At 42.5% G+C, this 23,263-nt stretch overlaps 1 protein-coding gene and 1 pseudogene across 1 annotated transcript in view; both read right to left on the bottom strand.

The window, feature by feature from the left end:
* Positions 1-23,263, bottom strand: part of TANGO6 (transport and golgi organization 6 homolog) — a 186,763-nt gene that overhangs the window by 28,620 nt on the left and 134,880 nt on the right. Inside the window, exons 16-17 of the mRNA XM_032424246.1 lie at positions 19,954-20,105; positions 10,123-10,236 (exon numbers count right to left, since the gene is read on the bottom strand). Coding sequence (XP_032280137.1) covers positions 10,123-10,236; positions 19,954-20,105 — 266 coding nt within the window. The remainder of the gene's footprint in view (positions 1-10,122; positions 10,237-19,953; positions 20,106-23,263) is intronic.
* On the bottom strand, positions 6,696-8,161 carry LOC116644574 (annotated as a pseudogene).

Genomic DNA, 23,263 nt, shown 5'->3' with positions numbered 1-23,263 from the left:
CAAATGAGGTTCAGAGAGGTTCAGAGAGGTTAAGAGATTTGCACCAAGACCAGAACTTGCACCAAGTCCAAGTGTCCAAAAAATTACTCCATGCACCTCCTTATTCTGTCTACTCAAGTGTCAGAATTACGTTCTTTCCAGGTAAGCATGTCAGAAACAGTGCTTCTCTTGTCTTCCTGAGGCTGGAGTATGTGGTACAGACACTTAAAGGAGAGAGAAAAAAAAGGAAGAGTGTGACAGAGAAGAGACACCCCATGCAGAACAGGCTTCTCGAGATGCAGCAATAATGAACAGGTGGAGAAGCATAAGCACAAAAGAGAAAGGACTATGGAATCCTAGGGGCCCAGTATGGGTTGAATTGTGTGTCCCCGCTCCTGAAAGATACAGTGAGGTCCTAACCCCCAGTACCTCAGAATGTGACCTTATTTGGAAACAGTCATTGTGATGTGACTACTTAAGGTCATACTGGAGGAGGGGGGCCTTATTCCAGAAAGGAAGAAGGAAGCCACGTGAAGACACAGACACACGGGGAGAATGCATGTGATGACAAAGGCAGAGACTGGAGCTATGTGGCTCCAAGCCAATAAATGCCCAAGACTGCCGGCCAAGCACCGGAAGCCAGTGAGAGGCAAGGAGGAACTTTCCTACAGGTTTCAGAGGGCACACAGCCCTGTCGACACTTTGAGTGTGGCCTTCCAGCCTCCAGAATTAGGAGACAGTGAAGTTCTACGGTCAGTGGTACTTGGTTAGGCAGCCCCAGGAAACGACTACAGAGCCCGAGTGGATCCCTTCCTCTAAGACTGAAAGGGAGTGGCAGCATCTCTATTGTCTGAGAGAAAAGAAGGAAGAGTTTGGGGGGAAGAGACCATTTATAAAGCTAGGACTTATTTGAAAGTCCCTCTAAGCCTCTGTCTCTCTTGACACTGTGAACAGTGTCCAACGAATGATGAATTCTTATTAAATGTCTTTTATGAATAATACCAACACTATAAACAGCCAGGCCCCAGCCAGGAGCAGATGATCAACAGACCTGCTGCCTTGGTCCACTGGCTGGACCTTTACGCTCCCAGGAAGGGAAGAGGCTCTTTGATTTCAGTCCTGGACGGGCTCTCTCTCCCCCAAGCACTTTTTCAAAGTTTATAGGGGAATAATTATTACCTGGATCCCAGTCATATTTATATAAGTGTTCTTTTCATTTACTCCTCACACAGGGCCTTCGAGCTGTTAAAAAGAGCAATGTGTGAAACTGGCTCTGGGAAGGAAACTGGGCCCATTTACTGTACTCACAGCACGAAAACCACACCAAATGTCAAAATAACCTTTGGGATAGAACAAAACCAATAAAAGGAAGGAAAAGTTTCCATTCCGCGTATCCATTTACTTATAACTTGCCATTTGTGTCGTGTCAGAGATTAAGTGTCATGTCCTCTTCGGTCCCAGTTCTCGGTCTGGACTGACAGGAAGCAAGGTGAACCTGGGACTCACACACCCAATGTTTTGGATGGACCCCGAGTAACTGCTGTAACCAAAAATGCCTAACATCACACTCAAGCCATTTCTTTCTTTCTTTCTCTCTCTCTCTCTCTTTCTTTCTAAGCCAGGGTTTGCCTTCTCTCTGACAAAGAACTAGGAGAGTAACCTCTGAATACACAAATGTTAGTGAAACCACTATTCATCATGTTATCAGGAAGAGCCTTCTGTCATCAGAGTCCATCACTGGACTCAAAGAAGGAATTCAAAATCATTCCTGGGGGGAGGGGGGCTGGGTTTAGCTCAGAACCTGACCCAGCCATCATTTAGTAATTAATCCCAAACTCTTCCCCCTAAAGATGTTTCCAGGGTTTGCTTATTTTTGAAGACAGGACCTGGTGTTAAGACTTGTTTATCATCTTGAAAGAATGAATTCTAAAGCCTACTACTTATCTCCTACTAGACAGAGTACAGATTTTTTTTTTAAGATTTTATTTATTTATTTGACAGACAGAGACACAGTAAGAGAAGGAACGCAAGCAGGGGGAGTGGGAGAGGGAGAAGCAGGCTTCTCGTGGAGCAGGAAGCCCGATGTGGGGCTTGATCCCAGCACCCTGGGATCATGACCTGAGCCAAAGGCAGACGCTTAACGACTGAGCCACCCAGACGCCCCTAGATTGGTTTTTTTCACCTAAAATGAGTGATTAGAAGGAAGAAAAGCTATGCTCTAGGAAATACCTTTTAATATTAAAAAGCAAGGGAGAAAGTTTCAATATAAAATGCTGGCACATTTTTTTAAAAAAGATTTTATTTTATTTAAGTAGGTTCCACACCCAGTACGGAGCCCAGTGTGGGACTTAAACTCATGACCCTTAGATCAACACCTGAGCTGAGATCAGGAGTCAGAAGTTTAACTGATGGAGCCACCCAGGCACCCCTGAAAAATAAAATCTTCAGGGATGCCTGGCTGGCTCCGTCGGTTAAGCCTCCAACTCTTGGTTTCCGCTCAGGTCATGATCTCAGGGTTGTGGGATTGAGCCCTGTATCAGGCTCCACACTCAGTGGGGAGTCTACTTGAGAGTCTCTTCCTCTCCCTCTGCCCCTCCCCTGCTCTGTCGAGTGCAGTGTCTCATTCATACATGAATGAATGAATGAATAAATAAATAAATGATTTTATTTTTCACTAATCTCTGTACTCATTGTGGGGCTTGAACTCACAACCCCAAGATCAAGAGTCACATAAATTGCTGTCACATTTAGTCACTGTAAACCCATGTGCAAAGTTCTCAAGTACTTCACAGTTCGTCTAAGAAGTCAGCTTTCTGTAAACAATATAGAGGACTGTAGTAGTAGTTATCTAAATAAATCTAGAACTATGGTCAGTCCCAGATCACTCATCCTTTTTTTAAGATCATCAACTTTTTTCTACAGCCAATTCTCATTATTCACGGTGGTTATGTTCTATAAAGTTGCCATCAACACTGAATTAGTTGGATACTGAACCATGGCTCCCAGGGGAAATATAGGTTTAGGTTTCTGAGAGCCTCTGGTCACTCTAGATCACTTACTTTTTAAATCTTTTTTTTTCTCTCTCTCTTCTTCACATTTGATCATCTCTATTGCACTACCTGCTTTTAATTCCATTCAGTGATTAAAAAAAAAATCTCATGGAACACTACATCAAAAACTAATGATGTAATGTATGGTGATTAACATAACATAATAAAATAAAATTAAAAAGAAAATCTCAGGGGCTCCTGGTGGCTCAGATGGTTAAGCCTCTGCCTTTGGCTCGGGTCGTGAGTCCCGCGTCCGGCTCCCTGCTCAGCAGAGAGCCTGCTTCTCCCTCTCCCTCTGCACCTCCCCCTGCTCATGCTCTCTCTCTCTCTGTATCTCTCTGTCTCAAATGAATAACTAAAAAACATCTAAAAAGAAAAATTTTAAAAAATAAAAAGAAAATCTCAGGTATTGTAGTTTTCAGTTCTAGAACTTCCATTTGGCTCTCTTTTTTAAATCATTTCTATTTCTTTGCTGAGATTTCTTTTTTTTAATTTTTAGAATTATTATTTTATTTAAATTCAATTAGTTAACATATAGTGTATTATTAGTTTCAAAGGTAGAGTCCAGTGATTCATCAGTCTTACATAATATTTGTTGAGATTTCTATCTTTTTATTAATTGTAGGCATTTTTCTCTTCTACTTCATTAAGGATAATTATAAAGCTGCTTTAAAATCCCAACATCAGGATTATCTTAGGGTTGGTCTCAGTTGATTTTCTTTTCTATTGAGAATATTTCCATTTTCCTGGTTTTCATATATTGAGTTATTTTGGACTATATCCTGGACATTATGAATGTTAAATTAAGAAGACCCTAGATTTTGTTCTTCTCCAATTAGTGGTTTCTGCTGCTTCTTTTTTTTAAAGTGGGCACTTATCTTGCTTGGTTCAGGGGTCAGTTCTACATGTAGGCAGACAGAACTTGGGACGCCTTTCTCTGAATCTACCCATTCCAGGATTTCCCTTCTCTGTCCTGGAGCTGTGGTTTCCCGATTCAGTGTTCTGGTTCCCCTAGAAAGACTGTGATATCTCTACCATTGGCCCTCCTGCATTGCATTCGCTCCCAAATAGACTTGTCCCTACGTTAAAAGCCAAGAAAATGGAAACTGACTCTGTCCAATGCCTCTCCTCTGAGCACAGACTCCCCATGAGAATCTGCCTGCAGTTGAGCACTCTCCAGGGTCTCAAGGTAGCTGCTTACTATATTACGTCCAGAATTTATAGTTGTTATCTGAAGGAGGGCCTGGCTGGTAGCCTATTACTCAGCCATTACTGCCCCAATTATTCATTATTGTCTTTGGAATGAATTTATGAAAATGGATGTTCTAAATATCTACAATACTTAAACAAGTCACTTTGCAAAGACCTGGGAAGTTAGTTGCAAAGACCTGGATAGTTAGGCACAATTTTTTTCATTCTGTTGCTCAGCTTACCCTCTCCATGTTGAGGAGGGCTGTTCTTAACTCTGAGGCCAACAGAAGGCACAGGTCTAAACATACCTCCTCCCCTGGGTACTCCTAGTAAATTTAAGTTTCAGTATGGGTAAGGTAGAATGGGTTAAAAGGGAGTTCCTTCTGGCTTCTCCTGGGCTTCAGGCTATAATGGGAATAAATTAACAGTTACCAGATATGGTCATAAGGCCAAAACAAGGGTAAGCAGAGAAAATAAGTTTTTCATTAAGAAAGTGAATGCAGTATCTCTCTCCAGTGTGGATATTGTCTTGATTGCACAAGATTCTGGCTACTTTCAAATGAGTGGGGGTTGTGACGTCTTCCCTTTTTGATCCTAATCTATCTCTTGATCTTCTGAACCCCTACCTCTTACTGGACTTTCTGCCTCCTTTCCAAGCTGCCGGAACCACAGAGGTCCTTGGCGGGCACATCTACCAGCAAGAGAAAATTCACTGAAACCTGGCATTATCTTTTGGCACTCTGTAACTTCAGAAATAGTGATTAGAAGAGAAACACACACACACACACACACACACACACACCATTTCATCAACAAAGTAGCATTTTCAGAAATAGTGATTAGAAGGGACGGACACACACACACACACACACACCATTTCATCAACAAAGTAGCATTTTCATTTCAGCTGTTCCTGGGGGCAAAACAGCAGAAAAGATAAATCTTAGACTGAAAGCTTTGTGATGATCTCCGTTTCTCATTAAAGTGCCGCTGATTATAATCACACCTATGATTACAAGATTTAACACACCTGGCCTTAGGGATGCACCAGGAAGAGGAATCATACATTCATCCCATCCCATTTCCTTTTCTTTATTCACTAAGTAAGCACAATTTATAAATTTCAGTGAGTGCAAGATAGAGCTGCTTTGGAGAACAGGAGAGAGATTTTCCATTCACATGGTTTTTTGAAAGTGACAATAATCTTCCATGGCCACAAATTATTTTAATACTGGTAAGACCAGGAGTGTTGCTTTCACTGGCTACACACAGATGTGAGAACTCTGGATAGAGTTTCTATTTCTTCTCTCACTTTACTAACCAGATATTTTGCTGTGTGTGCACACACACACACACTTTCTCACTCATTCAGTAATGGTGTGTGCACTTATAGAGGTTTTTTTTTGCCACTTTTGTCAAAATTCATTTTTATTAATAGAAAATAAACATTTATTACAGCTTCAGTTGTTATACCTGAAGTTGCTAATAAAAAAAAGAATTTAAAATAATCACTTAATTGGGGTGCCTGGGTGACTCAGTTGGTTAAGGGTCTGCCTTCGGGTCAGGTCAGGATCCCAGGGTCTGGGACTGAACCCTATGTTGTTGGGCTCCCCGCTTATCAGGAAGCCTGCTTCTCCCTCTCCCTCTGCCTGCCACTCCCCCTGCTTATGCACGCACTTGCGTGCTCTGTCAAATAAATAAATAAAATCTTTTTTAAAAAATCACTTAATCATCCTCTTTTAAGACAATTGAAACTGTGGCTTAAGAAAAAAATAATTCAGCAGGGCACCTGTGTAGCCCAGTTGGTTAAGCGTCCAACTCTTGATCTCAGCTCAGGTCTTGATCTCAGCATCATGAGTTCAAACCCTGCACTGGGCTCCACACTGGGCATGGAGCCTACTTAAAAAAAAAAAAAAAGGCAAGAAAAAGAAATATTCAGCATCATTTGCTCATAGGTCTTTCAGTATTTGTTCTTAAAGTTTCTGGAACTTTCCTAACTGTAAAGTACAGGGATTACTGAACTATATGAGGAAGCCTCTCTGGGACAACCAATGAGAAGTTAAGCAATTGTCATAAAAGGAATCAATGTATATTTAGCATGGTAATTTGGACTATACAACGATCCCCTCCCCTCCAGCTCAGGAAGGACATGCTTCTAAGCACTGAGGTATGAAGAGTCAGACTGTTATTTGCTGTTAGAATTAGCTAATAATAGTTAATCTCTGGCACAGATGCTACTGGTCCTTAATATCCTGTGATTTTGGGAAATTCTGTAAATAGTTTGGATTTAATCCAATTTATTCAGAAATTAAACATGTTTAAAAGGTTCACTATTCTGCCAGAGTATCTGCTGGTTTAGTATCCTTAGAAAATATATATAATACATGTAGATAAATCATAGTCTTAAAGTATACTTAGAATACTGCATTATTCAACCCAAAACCTATTTTAACAAAATGTCCATTATTAAAAGCAGCTGATAAAACGAAATCCAAAGTTATGACAAGGGAGACTCACTGGCACTTGCAGCTGTGTTGCTTAGAGAACTTTAAACAGCACATGCCCTTAAAGCCATTCAAGGACGGGTCAGGAGACACCCTCTCCTCAGTCTTTACTATAGGATTCCAGCCAAGGATGGGACAGAAATTAGTACTTCTAAATATTTCAGCAGAGTCCATAGAAGTGTTAAAAAGACTTTTAAGAATGTCTGTCGTCTGTATCTGTGAGAAGTAGTGCACATCAGAGGCACAAAGACAGAGGCAAGTCCATACACTCACTCAGATGTGAGAAGAATGGGAGGTGGACTGTTAGGTCATCCTTAGCTAGAGTTTCTGCGGGCTTTTAACTACATGCTGACTACCCATGTGAGTCAGGTGGACTTTGGTGAGAGAATAGTGTTTGGTAGCCAGGACCTCTTGGGGCATTTCTTCCTAAGTGGAATACACAACATAAGGGAGTAGGAGAGGTAACAGAGGGAAGTTACTCTTTCCAGCTCAGGAGTTGATGAAACCCATATATGTATTCGGGAAGCCCATGGGATCCTCTAGCGGTGGATAGTGGCTAATGTGGCCATCTGGAATCGCACTCTTTTCCTATACAGCTCCAAAAACTCTGGATTGAGATTCATGGGATCCAATGGCCCATAGATAAAATGAATGGGAACAGTTACAGAAGCAAGAGCTCCCACCCAGCATCTTCTAACCTTCTTTCTCTGGTTGATATAGTGTAAGAGACTGAGGGTAACTGACTTCAGTCATTGTTCAGTATCCCTGCCCACATGTCTCACAGTTTACTCTCAGAGTATTGTGTGTATAGCCCAAAGACTGGGGTGAGACCTTGGGAGAATACAAAGAAGTTCATCAATCGTGTAAGGATGGATGACAGCATGCCTCCATTTTTGAGAAGCTTTTGGAGAAGGAGAGGACAGTGAGTCTCAGGAAATACACCTCCACTTGACAGCCAGAGACTCTTCATGGTAAGCTGACCAGATCAGTTCCGCTTGAACCTACAGAGCACCTCCTGAGCAATGATATCTCTGTAATCATGAACAAAAGGTTCATCCTGTGGTTCTGGAGCCCCAGATGCTGCAAAAGTGCCTCCACAGTGCTGGCCTGCTCAAGTACGGAAAAGTGACGTGGTCTTGGTTTGTCAGTGAAGCCCAAGCCCAGGAAATCAAGGGCAATCACTCAATAAAACCTCAGGGTCAGAGCTTCCCAAATCTTGTACCAATCACAGCTGGAAGTTGGAAACCCACGTAAGAGCACATCTCAGGACTTCCAACCAGAAGATGTGCAGTCACTTGTAGGTGAGAAATTCGCCTGACGACATGCATGAGTGAGGAGCAGGAGATAGATGGGAGAGGGGGGCGGGTGTGGACTATGCAGACAGGCTGCAAGCAGGGGCACAGCAAGTAGCCCCACCGGAACCCACTACTCCCTCATCCTGTGGAGGAGATCGTGGTGCACCACAGCTGTGTTTTATCCCGGCAGAGCCGTGTGGAGCCCCCAGCGCCACGGCGCCCGCAGCAGCGCAGGGCCAGCCGTCAGCCGGGCACAGCCTACGTACGCCTGCGCGGGCAGTGCCGGCCACAGCAGTGAGAAGCCCCGGGATACGCTGGTGGCCGCAGCCCACTCATAGAGCTTTACAGATTTATTTTAATAGTGTTAGAACTCATAGTTTTAACTAAAATTTTATTTCGAAATAATTTTAGATTTACAGACAAGTTGCAAAGACAGCACAGAGAATTCCTGTATACCCCTCACCCAGTTTCCCCTATTGTTAACAACTTACATAACCATGGTGTATTTGGCAAGAGTTTTGTAGATATTTTTTTTTTTTTTAAAGATTTTATTTAGGGGCGCCTGGGTGGCTCAGTCGTTAAGCGTCTGCCTTCGGCTCAGGTCATGATCCCAGGGTCCTGGGATCGAGTCCCATATCGGGCTCCCTGCTACGCGGGAAGCCTGCTTCTCCCTCTCCTACTCCGCCTGCTTGTGTTCCTGCTCTCACTATGTCTCTCTCTGTCAAATAAATAAATAAAATCTTAAAAATAAAATAAAATAAAATAAAATAAAGATTTTATTTATTTATTTCAGAGAGAGAGAATGAGAGAGAGCACATGAGAGGGGGGAGGGTCAGAGGGAGAAGCAGACTCCCTGCTGAGCAGAGAGCCCGATGTGGGACTCAATCCAGGGACTCCAGGATCATGACCTGAGCCGAAGGCAGTTGCTTAACCAAATGAGCCACCCAGGCGCCCTTTTTTCTTTTTTTAAAGTAGGCTCCACGCCCAGTGTGGAGCCCAACGCGGGGCCTAACTCATGACCCTGAGATCCAGACCCTGAGATCTAGACCTGAGCTGAGATCAAGAGTCGGAGGCTTAACTGATGGAGCCACCCAGGCGCCCTAAGAGTTTTGTAGATCTTGAGGATGGATGAAAAACACTTTCTTAATTCCCTCTTGTAGAGCAGATTCTCATCAAGGGCAGTGTGTACCCGACAGCAATTTATTTAATTAATCTGCATTATTGAGTTGTGATCTGTGTGTCCTCACCACCATTAAGGTCCTAGATAATAACTAGGGGATAACTAATGAGTCCGTGCTTGTATAAAAATGGTGTCAAACACGTGATATGGCAAAATTCTATCATGAGTAAAGCCTGTAGGTCTGACAAAACAAACATTCTTCTAATGGCTTCACTGACAGTTAAATACTGATGTGCCAGCCGTAGATGAGCCTTGTGGATATCAGGAAGTAAATTATTAATATAAACTCTCTCTATAAACTCAACTGGGAATGAGTTTCCATTAAAATCAAGAGGAAAATTAATTTCGAGGTCACTCATTCTTAGCACACATATGGATATATATTTTTCTCTTCCCATATGGGCCATACACTGGGGAGAAATCCAGCCAGACCCACTTGGAGGAGGAAAAAAGTTCAATTTATGCAGCAACTAAAATCTCCTGGATTGAATTCACAGCTAGAAAGGAAACATTTTAAATGAGGTCCTTCAGGAATTCGGTTTCAACAACGAAATGAGTCAGGAAGACAAGTCACTAGAGTTCAGGCCACAGAGGCAGAGGCAGGCTTAGTGTGGTCCACGTAGCTCACCTGGAACTTGCCCCTCTGAGAAGCATGCCAGGACTCAGAGCCACAACCCATAAACCTGTGCTCTGGTTTTCCCGCAGCAGTTCATGTGCAGTCTGCCTACTGCTACAGAGGAAATAGGGACCTTACCAAAGATGCAAACAGTATTCCTGCTACAAGATAAAATCTCTGCTGATGGATTCATCTCCATGCATCCACCCAGGGAAAAGATCTGAGGCTGCCTTGGTGAAAGGAAGACTGATAAACAGATAAAACCCAAAAATGTAGGGAAGCTGCAAATGGCAAGGAACTGACTTACCTCAGTAGCTTTCTGGCTGAGGCCCCGAAGCAGCAGTACAATCACGTGGATGGCAGCTCTGCGCACTTGAACTTCACGGTCTGTTTTAGCCACAGCAATCAGGCAAGCTGTTACCTAGGAGGATGAGAGAAAAAGTCAACAAAAATCAGGATTGCACAATTACCTAAAGCTTGTCAACTGCGTTCCACTTTCTACACGTTCATCACGAAAAATCTGACTTAGAGAGGGGTGGATAGTTTCCTCGTTCTCAATAAAGACGGAGCGATCTAGTGGTGGAGAACTTGATTTAGTTTGGCTTTTCTGGAAAAGGGCAAAATCTGGTTTGGAATTTAGGAGGAAGATTAGGGAGTTGGAAAGGATATGCGTAGATAATAAAGGTATGGTCAAATTCAAATATTTCCTCAAAAAGGGGAAGAAATGTTACTTGTCCCCCTTTGGGGAGACTAAATCAAAGAAAAGAAAGATGGCCCAAAACACAAGTGACTTTTAGGGAGTGAGGGCCATGAAGACTTAGCTGAGCAGGCTTCAGAGTTCAAGGCCCGCATGAATATGAATGCACCACTGATGAAAGTTACAGCCCAGGGAGAGAGAAATACATAAATAGTCAAACTGATCTTCTTCAGCATGTTCAGATGTCCCAGTCCTGCAAATCTAGCATACCCCACCATGTCAGTCACCTGGGGCCAATTTCAGAGTCTCCCTGGGTGGCTTCCTGTGTGCAATAGGTCTTTCAATGCTCATTTGCTTTAAAAGACAGCTCTATAACAGAAAAGACTAGAAATTACTAGCACAGCATGGTGCCAGATATATAGCTAATAATTATATGTCATAAAATAAGAACGTTGCTATACCCTGTTATCACCCTGCCCCCACCCCACTCCTGGTAAGTACAAAAATATTTTAAAACCTCAATAAAAAGATACCACTAAAAACAATGGCAAAAAACTGTTCTGAGGCATTCCGTAAGGCTTAAAAATTAAAAACAAAAATCTTCAAAGTGTGGCCAATGGCAGCAACAATCTGAAGGTAAGTCTATATTATTCAACTGGTCTCTCACACTTTATTTCATTTACTGCGTGAGTGTATTTCTTGGCCAACCATGGAAGGATTTCTAACCATGATAAGAAAATAGCCAGATTGTGTGTTTGGAAACATGTATAAATACATATTATGTTTAAAGAATGGTTTTTAAAAAGGTTTAAAAAAAGAATACAGGCACAAACGGGGAAATAGGCTTGTGCAGAAATTTTAACTATGCAGGTTGTATTTTTCACAGCTTTCAAACAGTTGGGCATAGTTCAAAGTGTCTAATTAATCAGTGATGGCAGAGAGATTAGAAGAAGTAGCTTGTTCTTAAATATAATTGCATCTGTGATGTATTGGCACTTAATCAAGTTGTACATCTATTAGACAAACTTGCATCTTGCAAGTGAAGGGAAATCCCAGAAAAGCTCAACTCGTTGGGGGCTGTTTTTCAACAACATCCAGCGAGCTGTTTCTGCTTCTGACCTGGGACACCCTGACCCAAGGCCATCAGTGGCTTCCATGCCTCTGGCATTAACGGTGAAAGCAATTCAGTTCCAGGAGGAATTCCTTGGGCAACCTCCAAAAGGTAACAATATAATAGCTACCTCCGCTTGCAGGCTTAGTATTTACAAGGTAAGAGCTGAAATCAGAGAGACAAGTTAGAGCTAGGCCTGAGTCCTTCTTGACACATGGAAGTTTAGCTTATTCAGTCTGGTGCCCCGCAAAATGTTTTTAAAGCATAAGAATTTTACTGTGTTCTTGCAGATATCATCTTGAGACAAGAACAGCCTTCTGTTCAGGTCAAGCTCCCATCACCAACTCATAATGTTGCTTTCCTGCAGGCCACTGGGGCAGACCCCTCATTAAAGCCTCAAAGCAGAGAGGATACATGGCAACTCTCTTCCATCTACCGACTCTGAACAAGTCACTCCCACAGTTAGTCTCTCACACCTTCAACCCCAAGGACACACTTAACATTGCCTTCAACCTCTAAAAGGCTTGGCAAATAGATCGATGATGTAAGGTCTTTACTAATTTATGAACTGGTTTAATATTTCTATTTTGTTTCTAAGTCCTCCCAGAGGGCGAAACCCATCCTATGTTATCTTCATGTTGCCTGCTTTCAGGGTCAGTGTACCTATTCCAATAAACCACACTGTGGAAGGTTTTCTCTTCACTGGTTAAAACACTTAACTCATATCCACTTCTGAGAGCCATACAAAGAGGAAGATGATGATTATTCTGGAAATACTAAAACTCAGTTTAAGCAATTTAACACTTGATAGGAGCCAACAGAAATAAGGGAAAACATCACTCCCCAAAATAGTGGGCACATACCAAGCATAATCAGAACTATATAAAAAAGATATAGGGGCACCACCTGAGTGGCTCAGTCGTTAAGTGTCTGCCTTCAGCTCAGGTCATGGTCCCAGGGTCCTGGGATCGAGCCCCGCATCAGGTTCCCTGCTCAGCGGGAAGCCTGCTTCTCCCTCTCCCACTCCCCCTGCTTGCGTTCCCTCTCTCGCTGTGTCTCTCTCTGTCAAATAAATAAATAAAATCTTAAAAAAAAAAAAAAGATAATACAAATGGCAAGATTACCACAAACCAACTTCGGGAAATTCCAGGAGAGAAGGTACCAGAGTTGAGGTATGTATCATGAAAGCATGACTTCAATTTTCCAACTGCATCTTCATCCCTTTTCCTTGAGCTTGCTTTATTAAAATTTCAGGTGGTCTGCTAACTTACGTGAAACTAAATCATCTGTCCTTCTATTTTGTAAACTAAGAAACCTTAAGAACAAAAGCAGTATAGTCTCGGGGTCCCTGGGTGGCTCAGATGGTTAAGCGTCTGCCTTCGGCTCAGGTCATGATCCCAGGGTCCTGGGATTGAGCCCCACGTCCGGCTCCTGGCTCAGCAGGGAGCCTGCTTCTCCCTCTCCCTCTGCCTCTCCCCCTGCTCATGCTTTCTCTATCTCGAATGAATAAAATCTTTAAAAGAAAAAAAAAGCAGTATAGTCTCCAATTCATACACATTCAGCTCGCTCACTTAACCTGCCATGAAGGAGAACCCTGATGGCTACTTGAGCTTCCTCCGGGTTCCCCAGGAAATTCACTAGGGTCCTCATCTCAGGGGTCCACTTATCCTCAAACTGTACTTAGCCAACTGTAGCCATCATGGCAAGACCGGTAATCAATTTGGATCAGTGGGGTTAGAGGTGATGGCTTTGCATCAGACCCCAAAGCTCAGGTTTATGGAATTCTGGGCACCACATTTAAAGTGGATTGCCCCATTGACTTCTCACCTGGGCACATCTTACTTGCTGTACTGAGGATGGGCCTCTTAATGTGGTTCCTTTAAATCATATTTACTTCCCACAGAGAGTGATAAAGATGAAAATGCTTATCAAGATTTGGTTTCAGTGGCGCCTGGGTGGCTCATTCGGTTAAGTGTCTGTCTTTGGCTCAGGTCATGATCCCAGGGTCCTGGGATCGAGTTCTGCATCGGGCTCCCTGCTCAGCGGGGAGTCTGCTTCTGTCTCTACCCTTCCCCCCTGCTTGTGATCTCTCTCTCAAATAAATAAATAAAATCTTAAAAAAAAAAGGATTTGGTTTCAAGCAACACAGCTCTTGTCAAGAAAAAGGAGAAATAGGGGGAAATAATAATGCTCTTGAAACAGGTTAAATCTTGACATCAACAGAGAAGAAAAACCTGAATTTCCAGTACAGAGACTGATGGGTTGATCTTATCCTTTATATTCCCTCCCTACCAGCAAACACCATCACAGTATAGACAGTGCCCAAACGTGGACCACCCAACAGGTAGACAGCTTTCTTCAGAGGCCCAAGAGCTACAGCTATGACCGCCAGATCAGATCATGTTAGAAGAGACTATGGTGGTTAGTTTGTTCAATTTTATATCAGAACAGATGACATGGGGCACCTGGGTAGCTCAGTTGGTTAAGTCATCCGACTCTTGATTCTGGCTCAGGTCATGATCTCGGGGTCGTGGGACCGAGTGCAGCGTAGGGCTCCGAACTCAGTGGGGAGTCTGCCTGGGATTCTCTCTCTCCCTCCCTGTCCCTCCCCTTGCTGCGCACGCACACACAAGCTCTCTCAAAAAGAAAAAATATAAGTTAGATCCTTTCATTCTTCTGCTTTGGCTTCCCAAATCACTCAAAATAAAAGCCAAAGTCCTTACAAGGCCCCACGTAGACTGCCACCACCTCTTTGACACACTGGCCTTGCTCTTTAGTAGCATGGCAAGCATGCACCCACCTCAGGGCTTCTGTACTTGCTGCTCTCTGCACCTAGAATGCTCTCTCCCCAGGTATCTGCCTGGATCAGCCCCTTGCTTCCTTCCGGTCTTATCTCGAATGTCACTCATCAGTGAAGCTTTTCCTGTTCATCCAAGTTCACATATCATAACAAGGTCCCTTTGTGCCCCTTCCCTTACTAGATTTATTTCCTTAGCACTCACTCCATCTGACACAGGATCTATTTGTTTACTTCCTTGCTTGTTTGTTACTCACTTCTCCTTTCTAGAACATCAGCCACATAAGGAAAGGAACTATGTTCTTTTCACAGCTGGATCCCCACCATCTGGTACAGAGCTTTGTTGTCCCATAACTGGCACAGAGTAAGTGCTCAATAAATATCTGTTGAATGTGTAAACAAAATAAATGAAGAACTACTTAAGAGCCATGCCCAATATTCCACTTTTTCCACTGGAATGGACAAGAGCAGTCTGACTACAGGAGGGCTCAATGGCTGAAATACCAAGGCTGTCAGGTGTCCAACCGTGTTCAAACTTGTACTCCACCCAAGGCAGCTGGTTGGCACTGATGACATGGCAAGCGTGGGATGCTACATAAGAAGGAACATCTAAAAAGAAGAGACAGAAATTATGTGGGATGGAAACACCTGGTTTTTCAAATCAGAGGGAATATATTGCCTTCTGAAGTTTCATTGCCAAAAGCAATGGAGCTGCATGACCCTTCCTGTTAGTAGCTTTACTTATATGGCAATACTGTTCCTGTTTAAGGCACAAAAGCAATCTTTTTTTTTTTTTTTTGGCACAAAAGCAATCTTATAAATGAATTGAAAACATTTATTGGCAGACAATACAGAGCATGGTTAAGAGGATGGATGCTGGAACCACCTGCCTACATTCAAATCTCAGCCCTCCACTTCCTATCTGTATGACCTTGGCAACTTATTTTATTTCTCTGTGCCTCAGTTTCCTTTGTGAGAACTGGATCCATTGACATATACAAGGTACTCAGAAAAGTATTAAGTGCTTGCTATTATTACTATTTTTAAAACATGTAAGAACCAGTCTTCCCAAATAAGCCTTACCCTCCTCTTCATTCAATATTAATCAACAGACACGGAGCACGCACTATATGCCAAGCACTGTGATAGGTGCTAGGGGATATGCATAGGTAAATAAAGACTGGTCCTGCCCTAGTTGGGCTCAGAGTTTGTTAGTGATCATAAACACGCCTAGGATTCATGTTTCAGGGAGTCCAGGTCTCAAGAAATGGGAAAGGGGCTGGCCAGGTGGATGCCCCCAGAGTAGCAGCTCCTCACATGGATGTGTAGGCAGAAACAAAAGGAAGGGCTCCCTTTTTGTGTTAGCTCCCATGGTAAGCAAACAGCCTACTACCTATTCACACTTCATTTCTGAAGGCTTAATAAGCAATCCCAGATTCTTGCTGTGAGCCAGGAAGCTGTAAAACTAATAAGACCTCTCACGATGTAGCCCCTGCCCGCCTCTCTTGCCTCAGCTCTGCCACCAACTAACCTCCCAACCCCCTCTCTTCACTCCAGCCTTTCGGATCTTCTAACAGTTCTTCAAACATGCCAGGCTGTCCCATAGCTCAGTGCCTTTGCACAAGCTGTCCCCTCTGCGGAAACGCCTTCTTGGGCTACCCAATTTACACTTGTTCTGAAGATTCAGGTCCAAGGGTCTCTTCCTCTAGCACATCTTCGTCAACACTCAAACCTGACTGAGGGGCTCCTAAAATGTGCTCTTACAGCACTTATCACAAAGGATAGCAACTGTAGTCATTGACGGCTGCGTCTTCTACTAGGTTACCCACGCCTAGAAGGCAAGGTGGTATCTTGTAGGGTTTTGTAACCTCGGCCCCTAACAAAGGGCTTGGCACATTGCAGGTGTTGGGTAAATGTACGACTGGGAACATCTGCAGGACGCTGGTTACCCCTGTTCACTCATTTCCTTGCTGCCAGGCTTGGCACTGTCATCATCAGCCTCCTTCAAATGACCAAAATGCTCCATAAAGAAAAATCTTAATTAAACAAAAAAAATCTTTACTCAAATGTCACCTTTTCAAATGAGGCTGACCTTGAATACCCTATTTAACATTGCAACCTCCCCTCCACCTGACACTATAATGCTGGTCAGCTTTTCCTCCTCTACCTTTTCTTATTTTCCACATGTACATTACCTCTAGATCCTGGTTAACAATCCTGCAGTGTAGGTATTTTAATCTCCCCCTTTCCTCTTAGTAATCTCTACCTTCCCCACCCCCGGGGGAGGGTTAGCTTGAACTAACACCTGAGATCAAGAGTCACACACTCTACTGCTGAGCCCGCCAGACGCCCCTTTAATCCCATTTTCTAAGTCAGAAACTGAGTTCAGAGTCTAAATTGTGTGCTCCAGGGGCACCTGGGTGGCTCAGTTGGTTAAGCGGCTGCCTTCGGCTCAGGTCACGATCCCAGGGTCCTGGGATCGAGCCCCGCATCGGGCTCCCTGCTCAGCGGAGAGCCTGCTTCTCCCTTTCCCTCTGCCTGCCGCCCTGCCTACTTGTGCTATCTCTCTGTCAAATAAATAAATTTTTAAAAAATCTTAAAAAAAATTAAATAAATTGTGTGCTCCAGTGAACGCAGGTAAGTAGGTGGTGGAGCTAGGTCCTCACTGATTCCCATCCCCAAGTGCACTTGGAAATTGCATTCTCTTTCAAAAGGTCAGGTGGGTCTCCAGAGAGATGACACTTCTTGAATGTTATAAAACCTGCTTTAGCTCAATTTTTCTAATCAATCAAACCAAGAAATTTCTCTAATGTCCTGATAGGAAATCATATGCCACCAGCATGCTGTAGCAAGCTACAGTTTCCTTAAGAGAGAAAGAGGGAAGAAGAGTCTAGGACTCAAAAAGAAACATGGTCTCGTTTTTTGGTTCATAGACCATGAGGTTCAAGGACTGTTTGGGGTCACTGGTTTTAGAAAATGTATGGAATCCTGTCAAACCTGAGCTGATCCACCAGGAGATCTGGGATAAGGTTTTTTGTTTGTTCGTTTGTTTTCCCCAGATTTATTTATTTATTTGAGAGAGAGTGATTGAGAGAGAGAGAGAGACAGAGAGAGAACATGAGTGGTGGGGAGGAGCAGAGGGAGAGGGAGAAGCAGGCTCCCCGCTGAGCAGGGAACCCGATGAGGGGCTCAACACCAGGGCCCTGGGATCATGACCTGAGCTGAGGGCATATGCTTAACCGATTGAGCCACCCAGGCGCCCCTCAATAAAGCTTTTATTAAAAATAATATTTAGGGGGGCACCTGGGTGGCTCAGTCATTAAGCTTCTGCCTTCAGCCCAGGTCATGATTCCAGGGTCCTGGGATCGAGCCCCGTGTCGGGCTCCCTGCTTGGCAGGAGGCCTGCTTCTCCCTCTCCCACTCCCTCTGCTTGTGTTCCTCCTCTCACTATCTCTCTCTCTGTCAAATAAATAAATAAAATCTTAAAAAAAATAAAAAAAGGATTCTCTCTCTCCTTCTCCCTCTGTCCCTCCCTCACCCCCATGCTCACTCTCTCTCTCTCAAAAAAAAAAAAGATAATGATAATATTTGGGTTTGATTCAGATCACAATTTATGGTTCAGTTTGGGTTGAGTCATGTGAAGAGACCGAGTAAAGAGAAAAAATGTGGCAACCACTTCAATATTTGACCCAGAGAAGTTATAACAGGCTAAAATCTTTAGATAATATAATAAAATAGACCTGCAAATGCCTTCTCTTAAGTGTTACAAGTTCATATACTAAAGGACAAGAGATTTGCTAAGCACCATCCAAAACCACTGAAGATCAGGTACCTAATGGTTCACATACATTAGAGTACTTTAAGCTTAGTTTGAAGTTGGTAATAACCATTATTTCTTTTTCTTTTTTTAAGATTTTTTTAATTTACTTATTTGACAGAGAGAGAGATAGCAAGAGAGGGAACCCAAGCAGGGGGAGTGAGAGAGGGAGAAGCAGGCTCCCCACTGAGCAGGGAGCCCGATGTGGGACTCGATCCCAGGACCCTGGGATCATGACCTGAGCTGAAGGCAGACGCTTAATGACTGAGCCACCCAGGCGCCCCAATAATCATTATTTCTAAGTTATTAAAAAAAGATATATAAATAGGTGATGGGGATTAAGGAAGGCACTTTTTGTGATGAGCACCGGGTGTTGTATCTAAGCGCTGAATCACTAAATTTTACACCTGAAACTAATACTACACTGTATGTTAACTGGAATTTAAAACTTAAAAAAAAAAAAGAAAAAAGTACAAAAAATTGGGAATAGGGGTGTGTCCCTCACGGAAGAGCTAAAGAAGAGGAAATGACTGATGGATAAATTTCTTAAAAGTCCGAAGTTGGAATTTAAGGACATGAATAGCCTTTATTATCAATAAAACAAAGCCTATAAAGTTCAGGAATCAGGAAATGCCATAAATTCAAGCATATGCATATATCCATGAATGTATTTCTCTGCTTATTCGTAAGACACAATCACGAGATATCAAAGAAAATTCCTTCTCACTAGGAACTTCTTAATATTTGTTATTCAAAATGGTCAGCCTTAGCATACTGAATACTGTAGAAGAAGCCAGAATTATTACAGTTTCGTAAGTTTTTGTTGGAGGAAAGTTATGTGCTCTATATGAGAAATCTGATCTCTCACAGATAAAAAATAATATAAACCGTGTTTTATTTATATAGTTATAATTTACAAGCCATCTTCTTCCAAATAAAGATTTAAGACAGTCAAGTGCGTTGGTCATAAAAAGATTCTGGCCACATATTAACTAGTCTTTTTCTGTCCAGCATCATCTTTAAATAGCAGAGTGCCTAGCACACAGTAGATATTCAAGACATATTTTAATATATTGATGACTAAATAAACACAAGGGCAAATATAAAACCTAAGAGGCTAGTGGAAGATGTTCATAGAGGACAACAGCAAGATGCCCATTTCATCAACTCAGAAACTCTAAAACCATGAGCGTCCAGTGCCAACATCCCGCACGGCTATTATCAAGGCTGCCCATTCAACTTTTATGTACTATGTACCAAGTACTGGGTGTAAAGTGGTCAACAAAACATAGAACTTAATTAGTCTTTTGGGGTAAATAACCTCGTCCCCCACCTCTGACCAAAGAGGACCAGTTAGAATATTTGCCTGAGATTTTTCTGTGAAGAGAGATGAAACTCACAGATGGCCCACAGACCCAGCGTTAAATTCCATCTGCTCTTGCTTGAGGTGTCTTCAACTCTGTTAGCTATCTTGGAATCTTTATAATAAATCCTCTTTTAATGCATAAGGTAAATTAAGGCGACTTCCTGTCACTTGCAATAAAAAAATTCTTATGAATAGAACTTTCCATATACATACAGGATTAGTGAGGCCAAGGGAGTTTCAATAACTTATCTGATCTGCAAAAAAAAACACAGATCTGATTCCCAATCCCCAGCTATATCATAGGTCCAAGAAAAGAACAAGCTTTAGAGAGAAGAATCAATATGCATCACCTCATGAACCACGGAGCCCAGCAGGAAGCCCAGCCTCTGGCACAGTTCTCCAAGGTTCGATAAGCTGCTGGCCCTGTGAGCACTATCTGGATCTCTTGCACCACTCAGGAAGGTGTGGATCAAAGGTTCTCTGTATTTTGAGACCATGTCCCCTGTAGAAAAAAAAAAAAAAAAGAAAGAAATCAAAATCTTTAAAAATAAATTTTCAAGTTCTTAAAGAAGGAATAATGAGGGGCACCTGGGTGGCTCAGTCAGTTAAGCATCTGACTTCAGCTCCTGATCCCAGGGTCCTGGGACGGAGCCCCATGTCGGGCTCCCTACTCAGCAGGGAGTCTGCCTCTCCCTCTGCCCCTCCCCCGGCTCATGCTTTCTCTCCCTCTCTCTCCTCGCTCAAATAAACAAATAAAATCTTTTCTTTTTTTTAAAGAAGGAATAATGATACTATCATGGTATACTGTGTGGTATTTTATACTTTCAGAGTACTTGCATAACCATTAGAAATCATGCTCTGGGAGAATATTCAATGTCACGTAGGAAGAAGACTAATGACTGACCATTAGACTGAGTGACAATGAGGTCACTGTTGACCCTGACGAGAACAGTTTTGATGGACTGGCAGGGGTGAGAGCACCAGAGAAGTGACTGTAAGAGAATGCGAGAACTGCAGATGGAAAGATCACTTAAGTTTTTCAGCAAAGCAGATCAAGGAAATGGGGTGGCAGCTGGTCAAGGAAGTGGGGGGTCAAGAGAGGTTTTTGTTTTATTTGAAGAGAGGAGAAATAGCACACTAAGACATTCAGAACTGTCATTTTATATATGGAAACAACTTCTTCCTCCACAGGTATGCCAAGAGCTAAAGCTGTTTTGTCTTGATCTAGGTTCTGAGGCTCTAGTTCCAGAACCCAAATATAACACTCCACCTTTAGCTTTTATGTAGCCCTAAGGCTACATGATATCAATAAGGTGACAAAATGGTTTCTGAAGCATTGTTTATGGTCATCTATTCTTTTTTCTATTCTTAATCATCAAAATGATAAATCACAAACACACACAACAAAACCCCCACCAACTTGGCCTATCAGTCTCAGCTCAAAAGCCACATCCTTTAAGAAATCTTCCTCAGTTGGCCTTAATTAGTCCTCCTGGGAAGTCCCACAGTTCTTTGAACTTAAATCACTTTGGCTTAAATCACAAGTGTCACTAATGCCTTGATTCCCACATGTTTGCAGCCTCTCTCATTAGACTATAAATTCCTTGAGGGTAGAACTTTGTTTCCATCAGTTCTTAGTAATCTTTGTATGTGCTAGGTACTCAACAAATGCTAACGTTGAATTGAATTCATTAATTTATTCAACAAAACAAAATTAGGTGCTAGGTATCATGCTAATGTTCTAGGGATAAAATATATAAACATAATCTTTACCCTCTAAGAAGCCCAAAGTTTAGGAGGTGGGTACAAACGGATAAGTACCAACAATTACAGTACCGTGTGCTCAATGCCCAAATGCCATCAGAGAATCAAGCAGAGGTTGCTCGGAGAGCCCAATTTCACTCATCTCAGTCACTCTGGAATGGGAAGGAGGAGGCAGCTTGTCTTGATTTTGTTTTCCCTCAAGGTCAGGAACACAACGTATTTTCCATACAATAAGATTAAAGATGAAGGAGAAACTTCTCTAAAATGCTCCCAGTTCCTAATATACTATGGGCAGTCAAAGACTCACCCTCTGCCCAGTTAACATTAACACATATTACAGAAATCGAGTCAGTGATAACTCAGCTATAGCCTATTTCCAGAAGAGAAGAGAGGGGACTCTGTGCCTACTCTTAGACCTAGTATTTGCACTTCTGAATATCAGTCCTGAACAAGTAGCCACATATACGCACAAGGGTATCTGCATAAAGCTTTTACTGCAGAATTATTAATAGTGAATGAGAAAATTTTAAATATTAATTAATATGGAAGTGGTTAAATAAACGTATGTATTACAGAATACTATGCAGTCATTAAAAAGAACATGACAGAATTATATGTACTAATATGGAAAGGTCCCTTAAGACACTATTAAAGCAAAAGGAACTAATAGAACCGGTATCATTCCATTTGTGTACATAAAATGCACACATGCAACTTCTCTCACCATTAACAAACCAAATGTACAGATTAAAATGTATGAAAAATACAAATGTATAGAAAAATAATAGAAAGGATATAGTAAAAGAGAAGGTTTATTTTTTTAAGATTTTATTTATTTGAGAGAGAGAGAGAGAGCATGAGTGGGGGTGCAGGCAGGGGCAGAGGGAGAAGAAGAAGCAGACTCCTCATTGAGCCTGATGCAGGGCTTGATTCCAGGACCTGGAGATCATGACCTGAACCAAAGGCAGACGCTTAACCGACTGAGCCACCCAGGCATCTCAAAAGAGAAGCTTTAAATATCTTGTCCACAGAGTAAATATACCCAAGATCAAAGTTGCGTAGTTTGACACTTAACTCCTATGATATACTGATTGTATTTAAGGTATGTCCAATTAAGAGGAAAACATATGTTTCTACTTTTGTTGTAGTACTTTTCCTTTCTGGAGTTACGAAGGAACTTGCTCGTTCTGTAGTGTGAGACTTAAGAGATGTGTGCTCTGGGGGCGTCTGGGGCTCAGTTGGTTAAGTGTCTGACTCTTGATTTCAGCTTGGGTCATGACCTCAGGGTCATGAGATCAAGCCCTGGGTCGGGCTCTGCGCTCGGCGGGGAGTCTGCTTGAGATTCTCTCCCTCTCCTTCTACCCCTGCCCCTGCTTGCACTCTTTCTCTCTCTCTCTCAAATAAATAAATCTAAAAAAAAAAAAAAAGAGATGGGTGTTCTAGTTTTGGCCCTGTTATCAATTAGCAGTGTGACTTTGGGCAATCTGTTTCCCCTCTCTGGACCAGCTAGAGATAAGGCACTTAGACAAGACCAATCTCTCTGGCCCCTTCCAGTTTTAAGAATCTATGAGTTAATGAGTCACGTTTGGTTTAGTCATCAGGGGAATAAGATTCAGGAGACTGGAAAGGAGGAGCACACATTTACCATCCCTGGAGGGAGGCTATTGCCGTGAAAGGAATGAAGTTTCCTTGTTGGGAAGGAAGGCACAGTTTGGAAATTCGTAAGGAGGGGAAATTGCAGGATGAAAGGTAAGAGCAGATAACAAACAAGTGAATGTTTACCAACGTAGGGATTTAGAGTTAAAAATGAGTGGTAAAGAAAAGGAACTATGTGCTAGGCGGTACAGTAGGCCTGGGGATCCAATCATCAACAAGAAAGACACAGTCCTTGAGAAA

Source organism: Phoca vitulina, unplaced genomic scaffold (assembly GCF_004348235.1).
Source record: "Phoca vitulina isolate PV1807 unplaced genomic scaffold, GSC_HSeal_1.0 scaffold30, whole genome shotgun sequence".
NCBI lineage: Eukaryota > Metazoa > Chordata > Mammalia > Carnivora > Phocidae > Phoca > Phoca vitulina.
The sequence above is the reverse complement of the archived record's forward strand: the minus strand, read 5'-3'. Positions and strand labels throughout refer to the sequence as shown.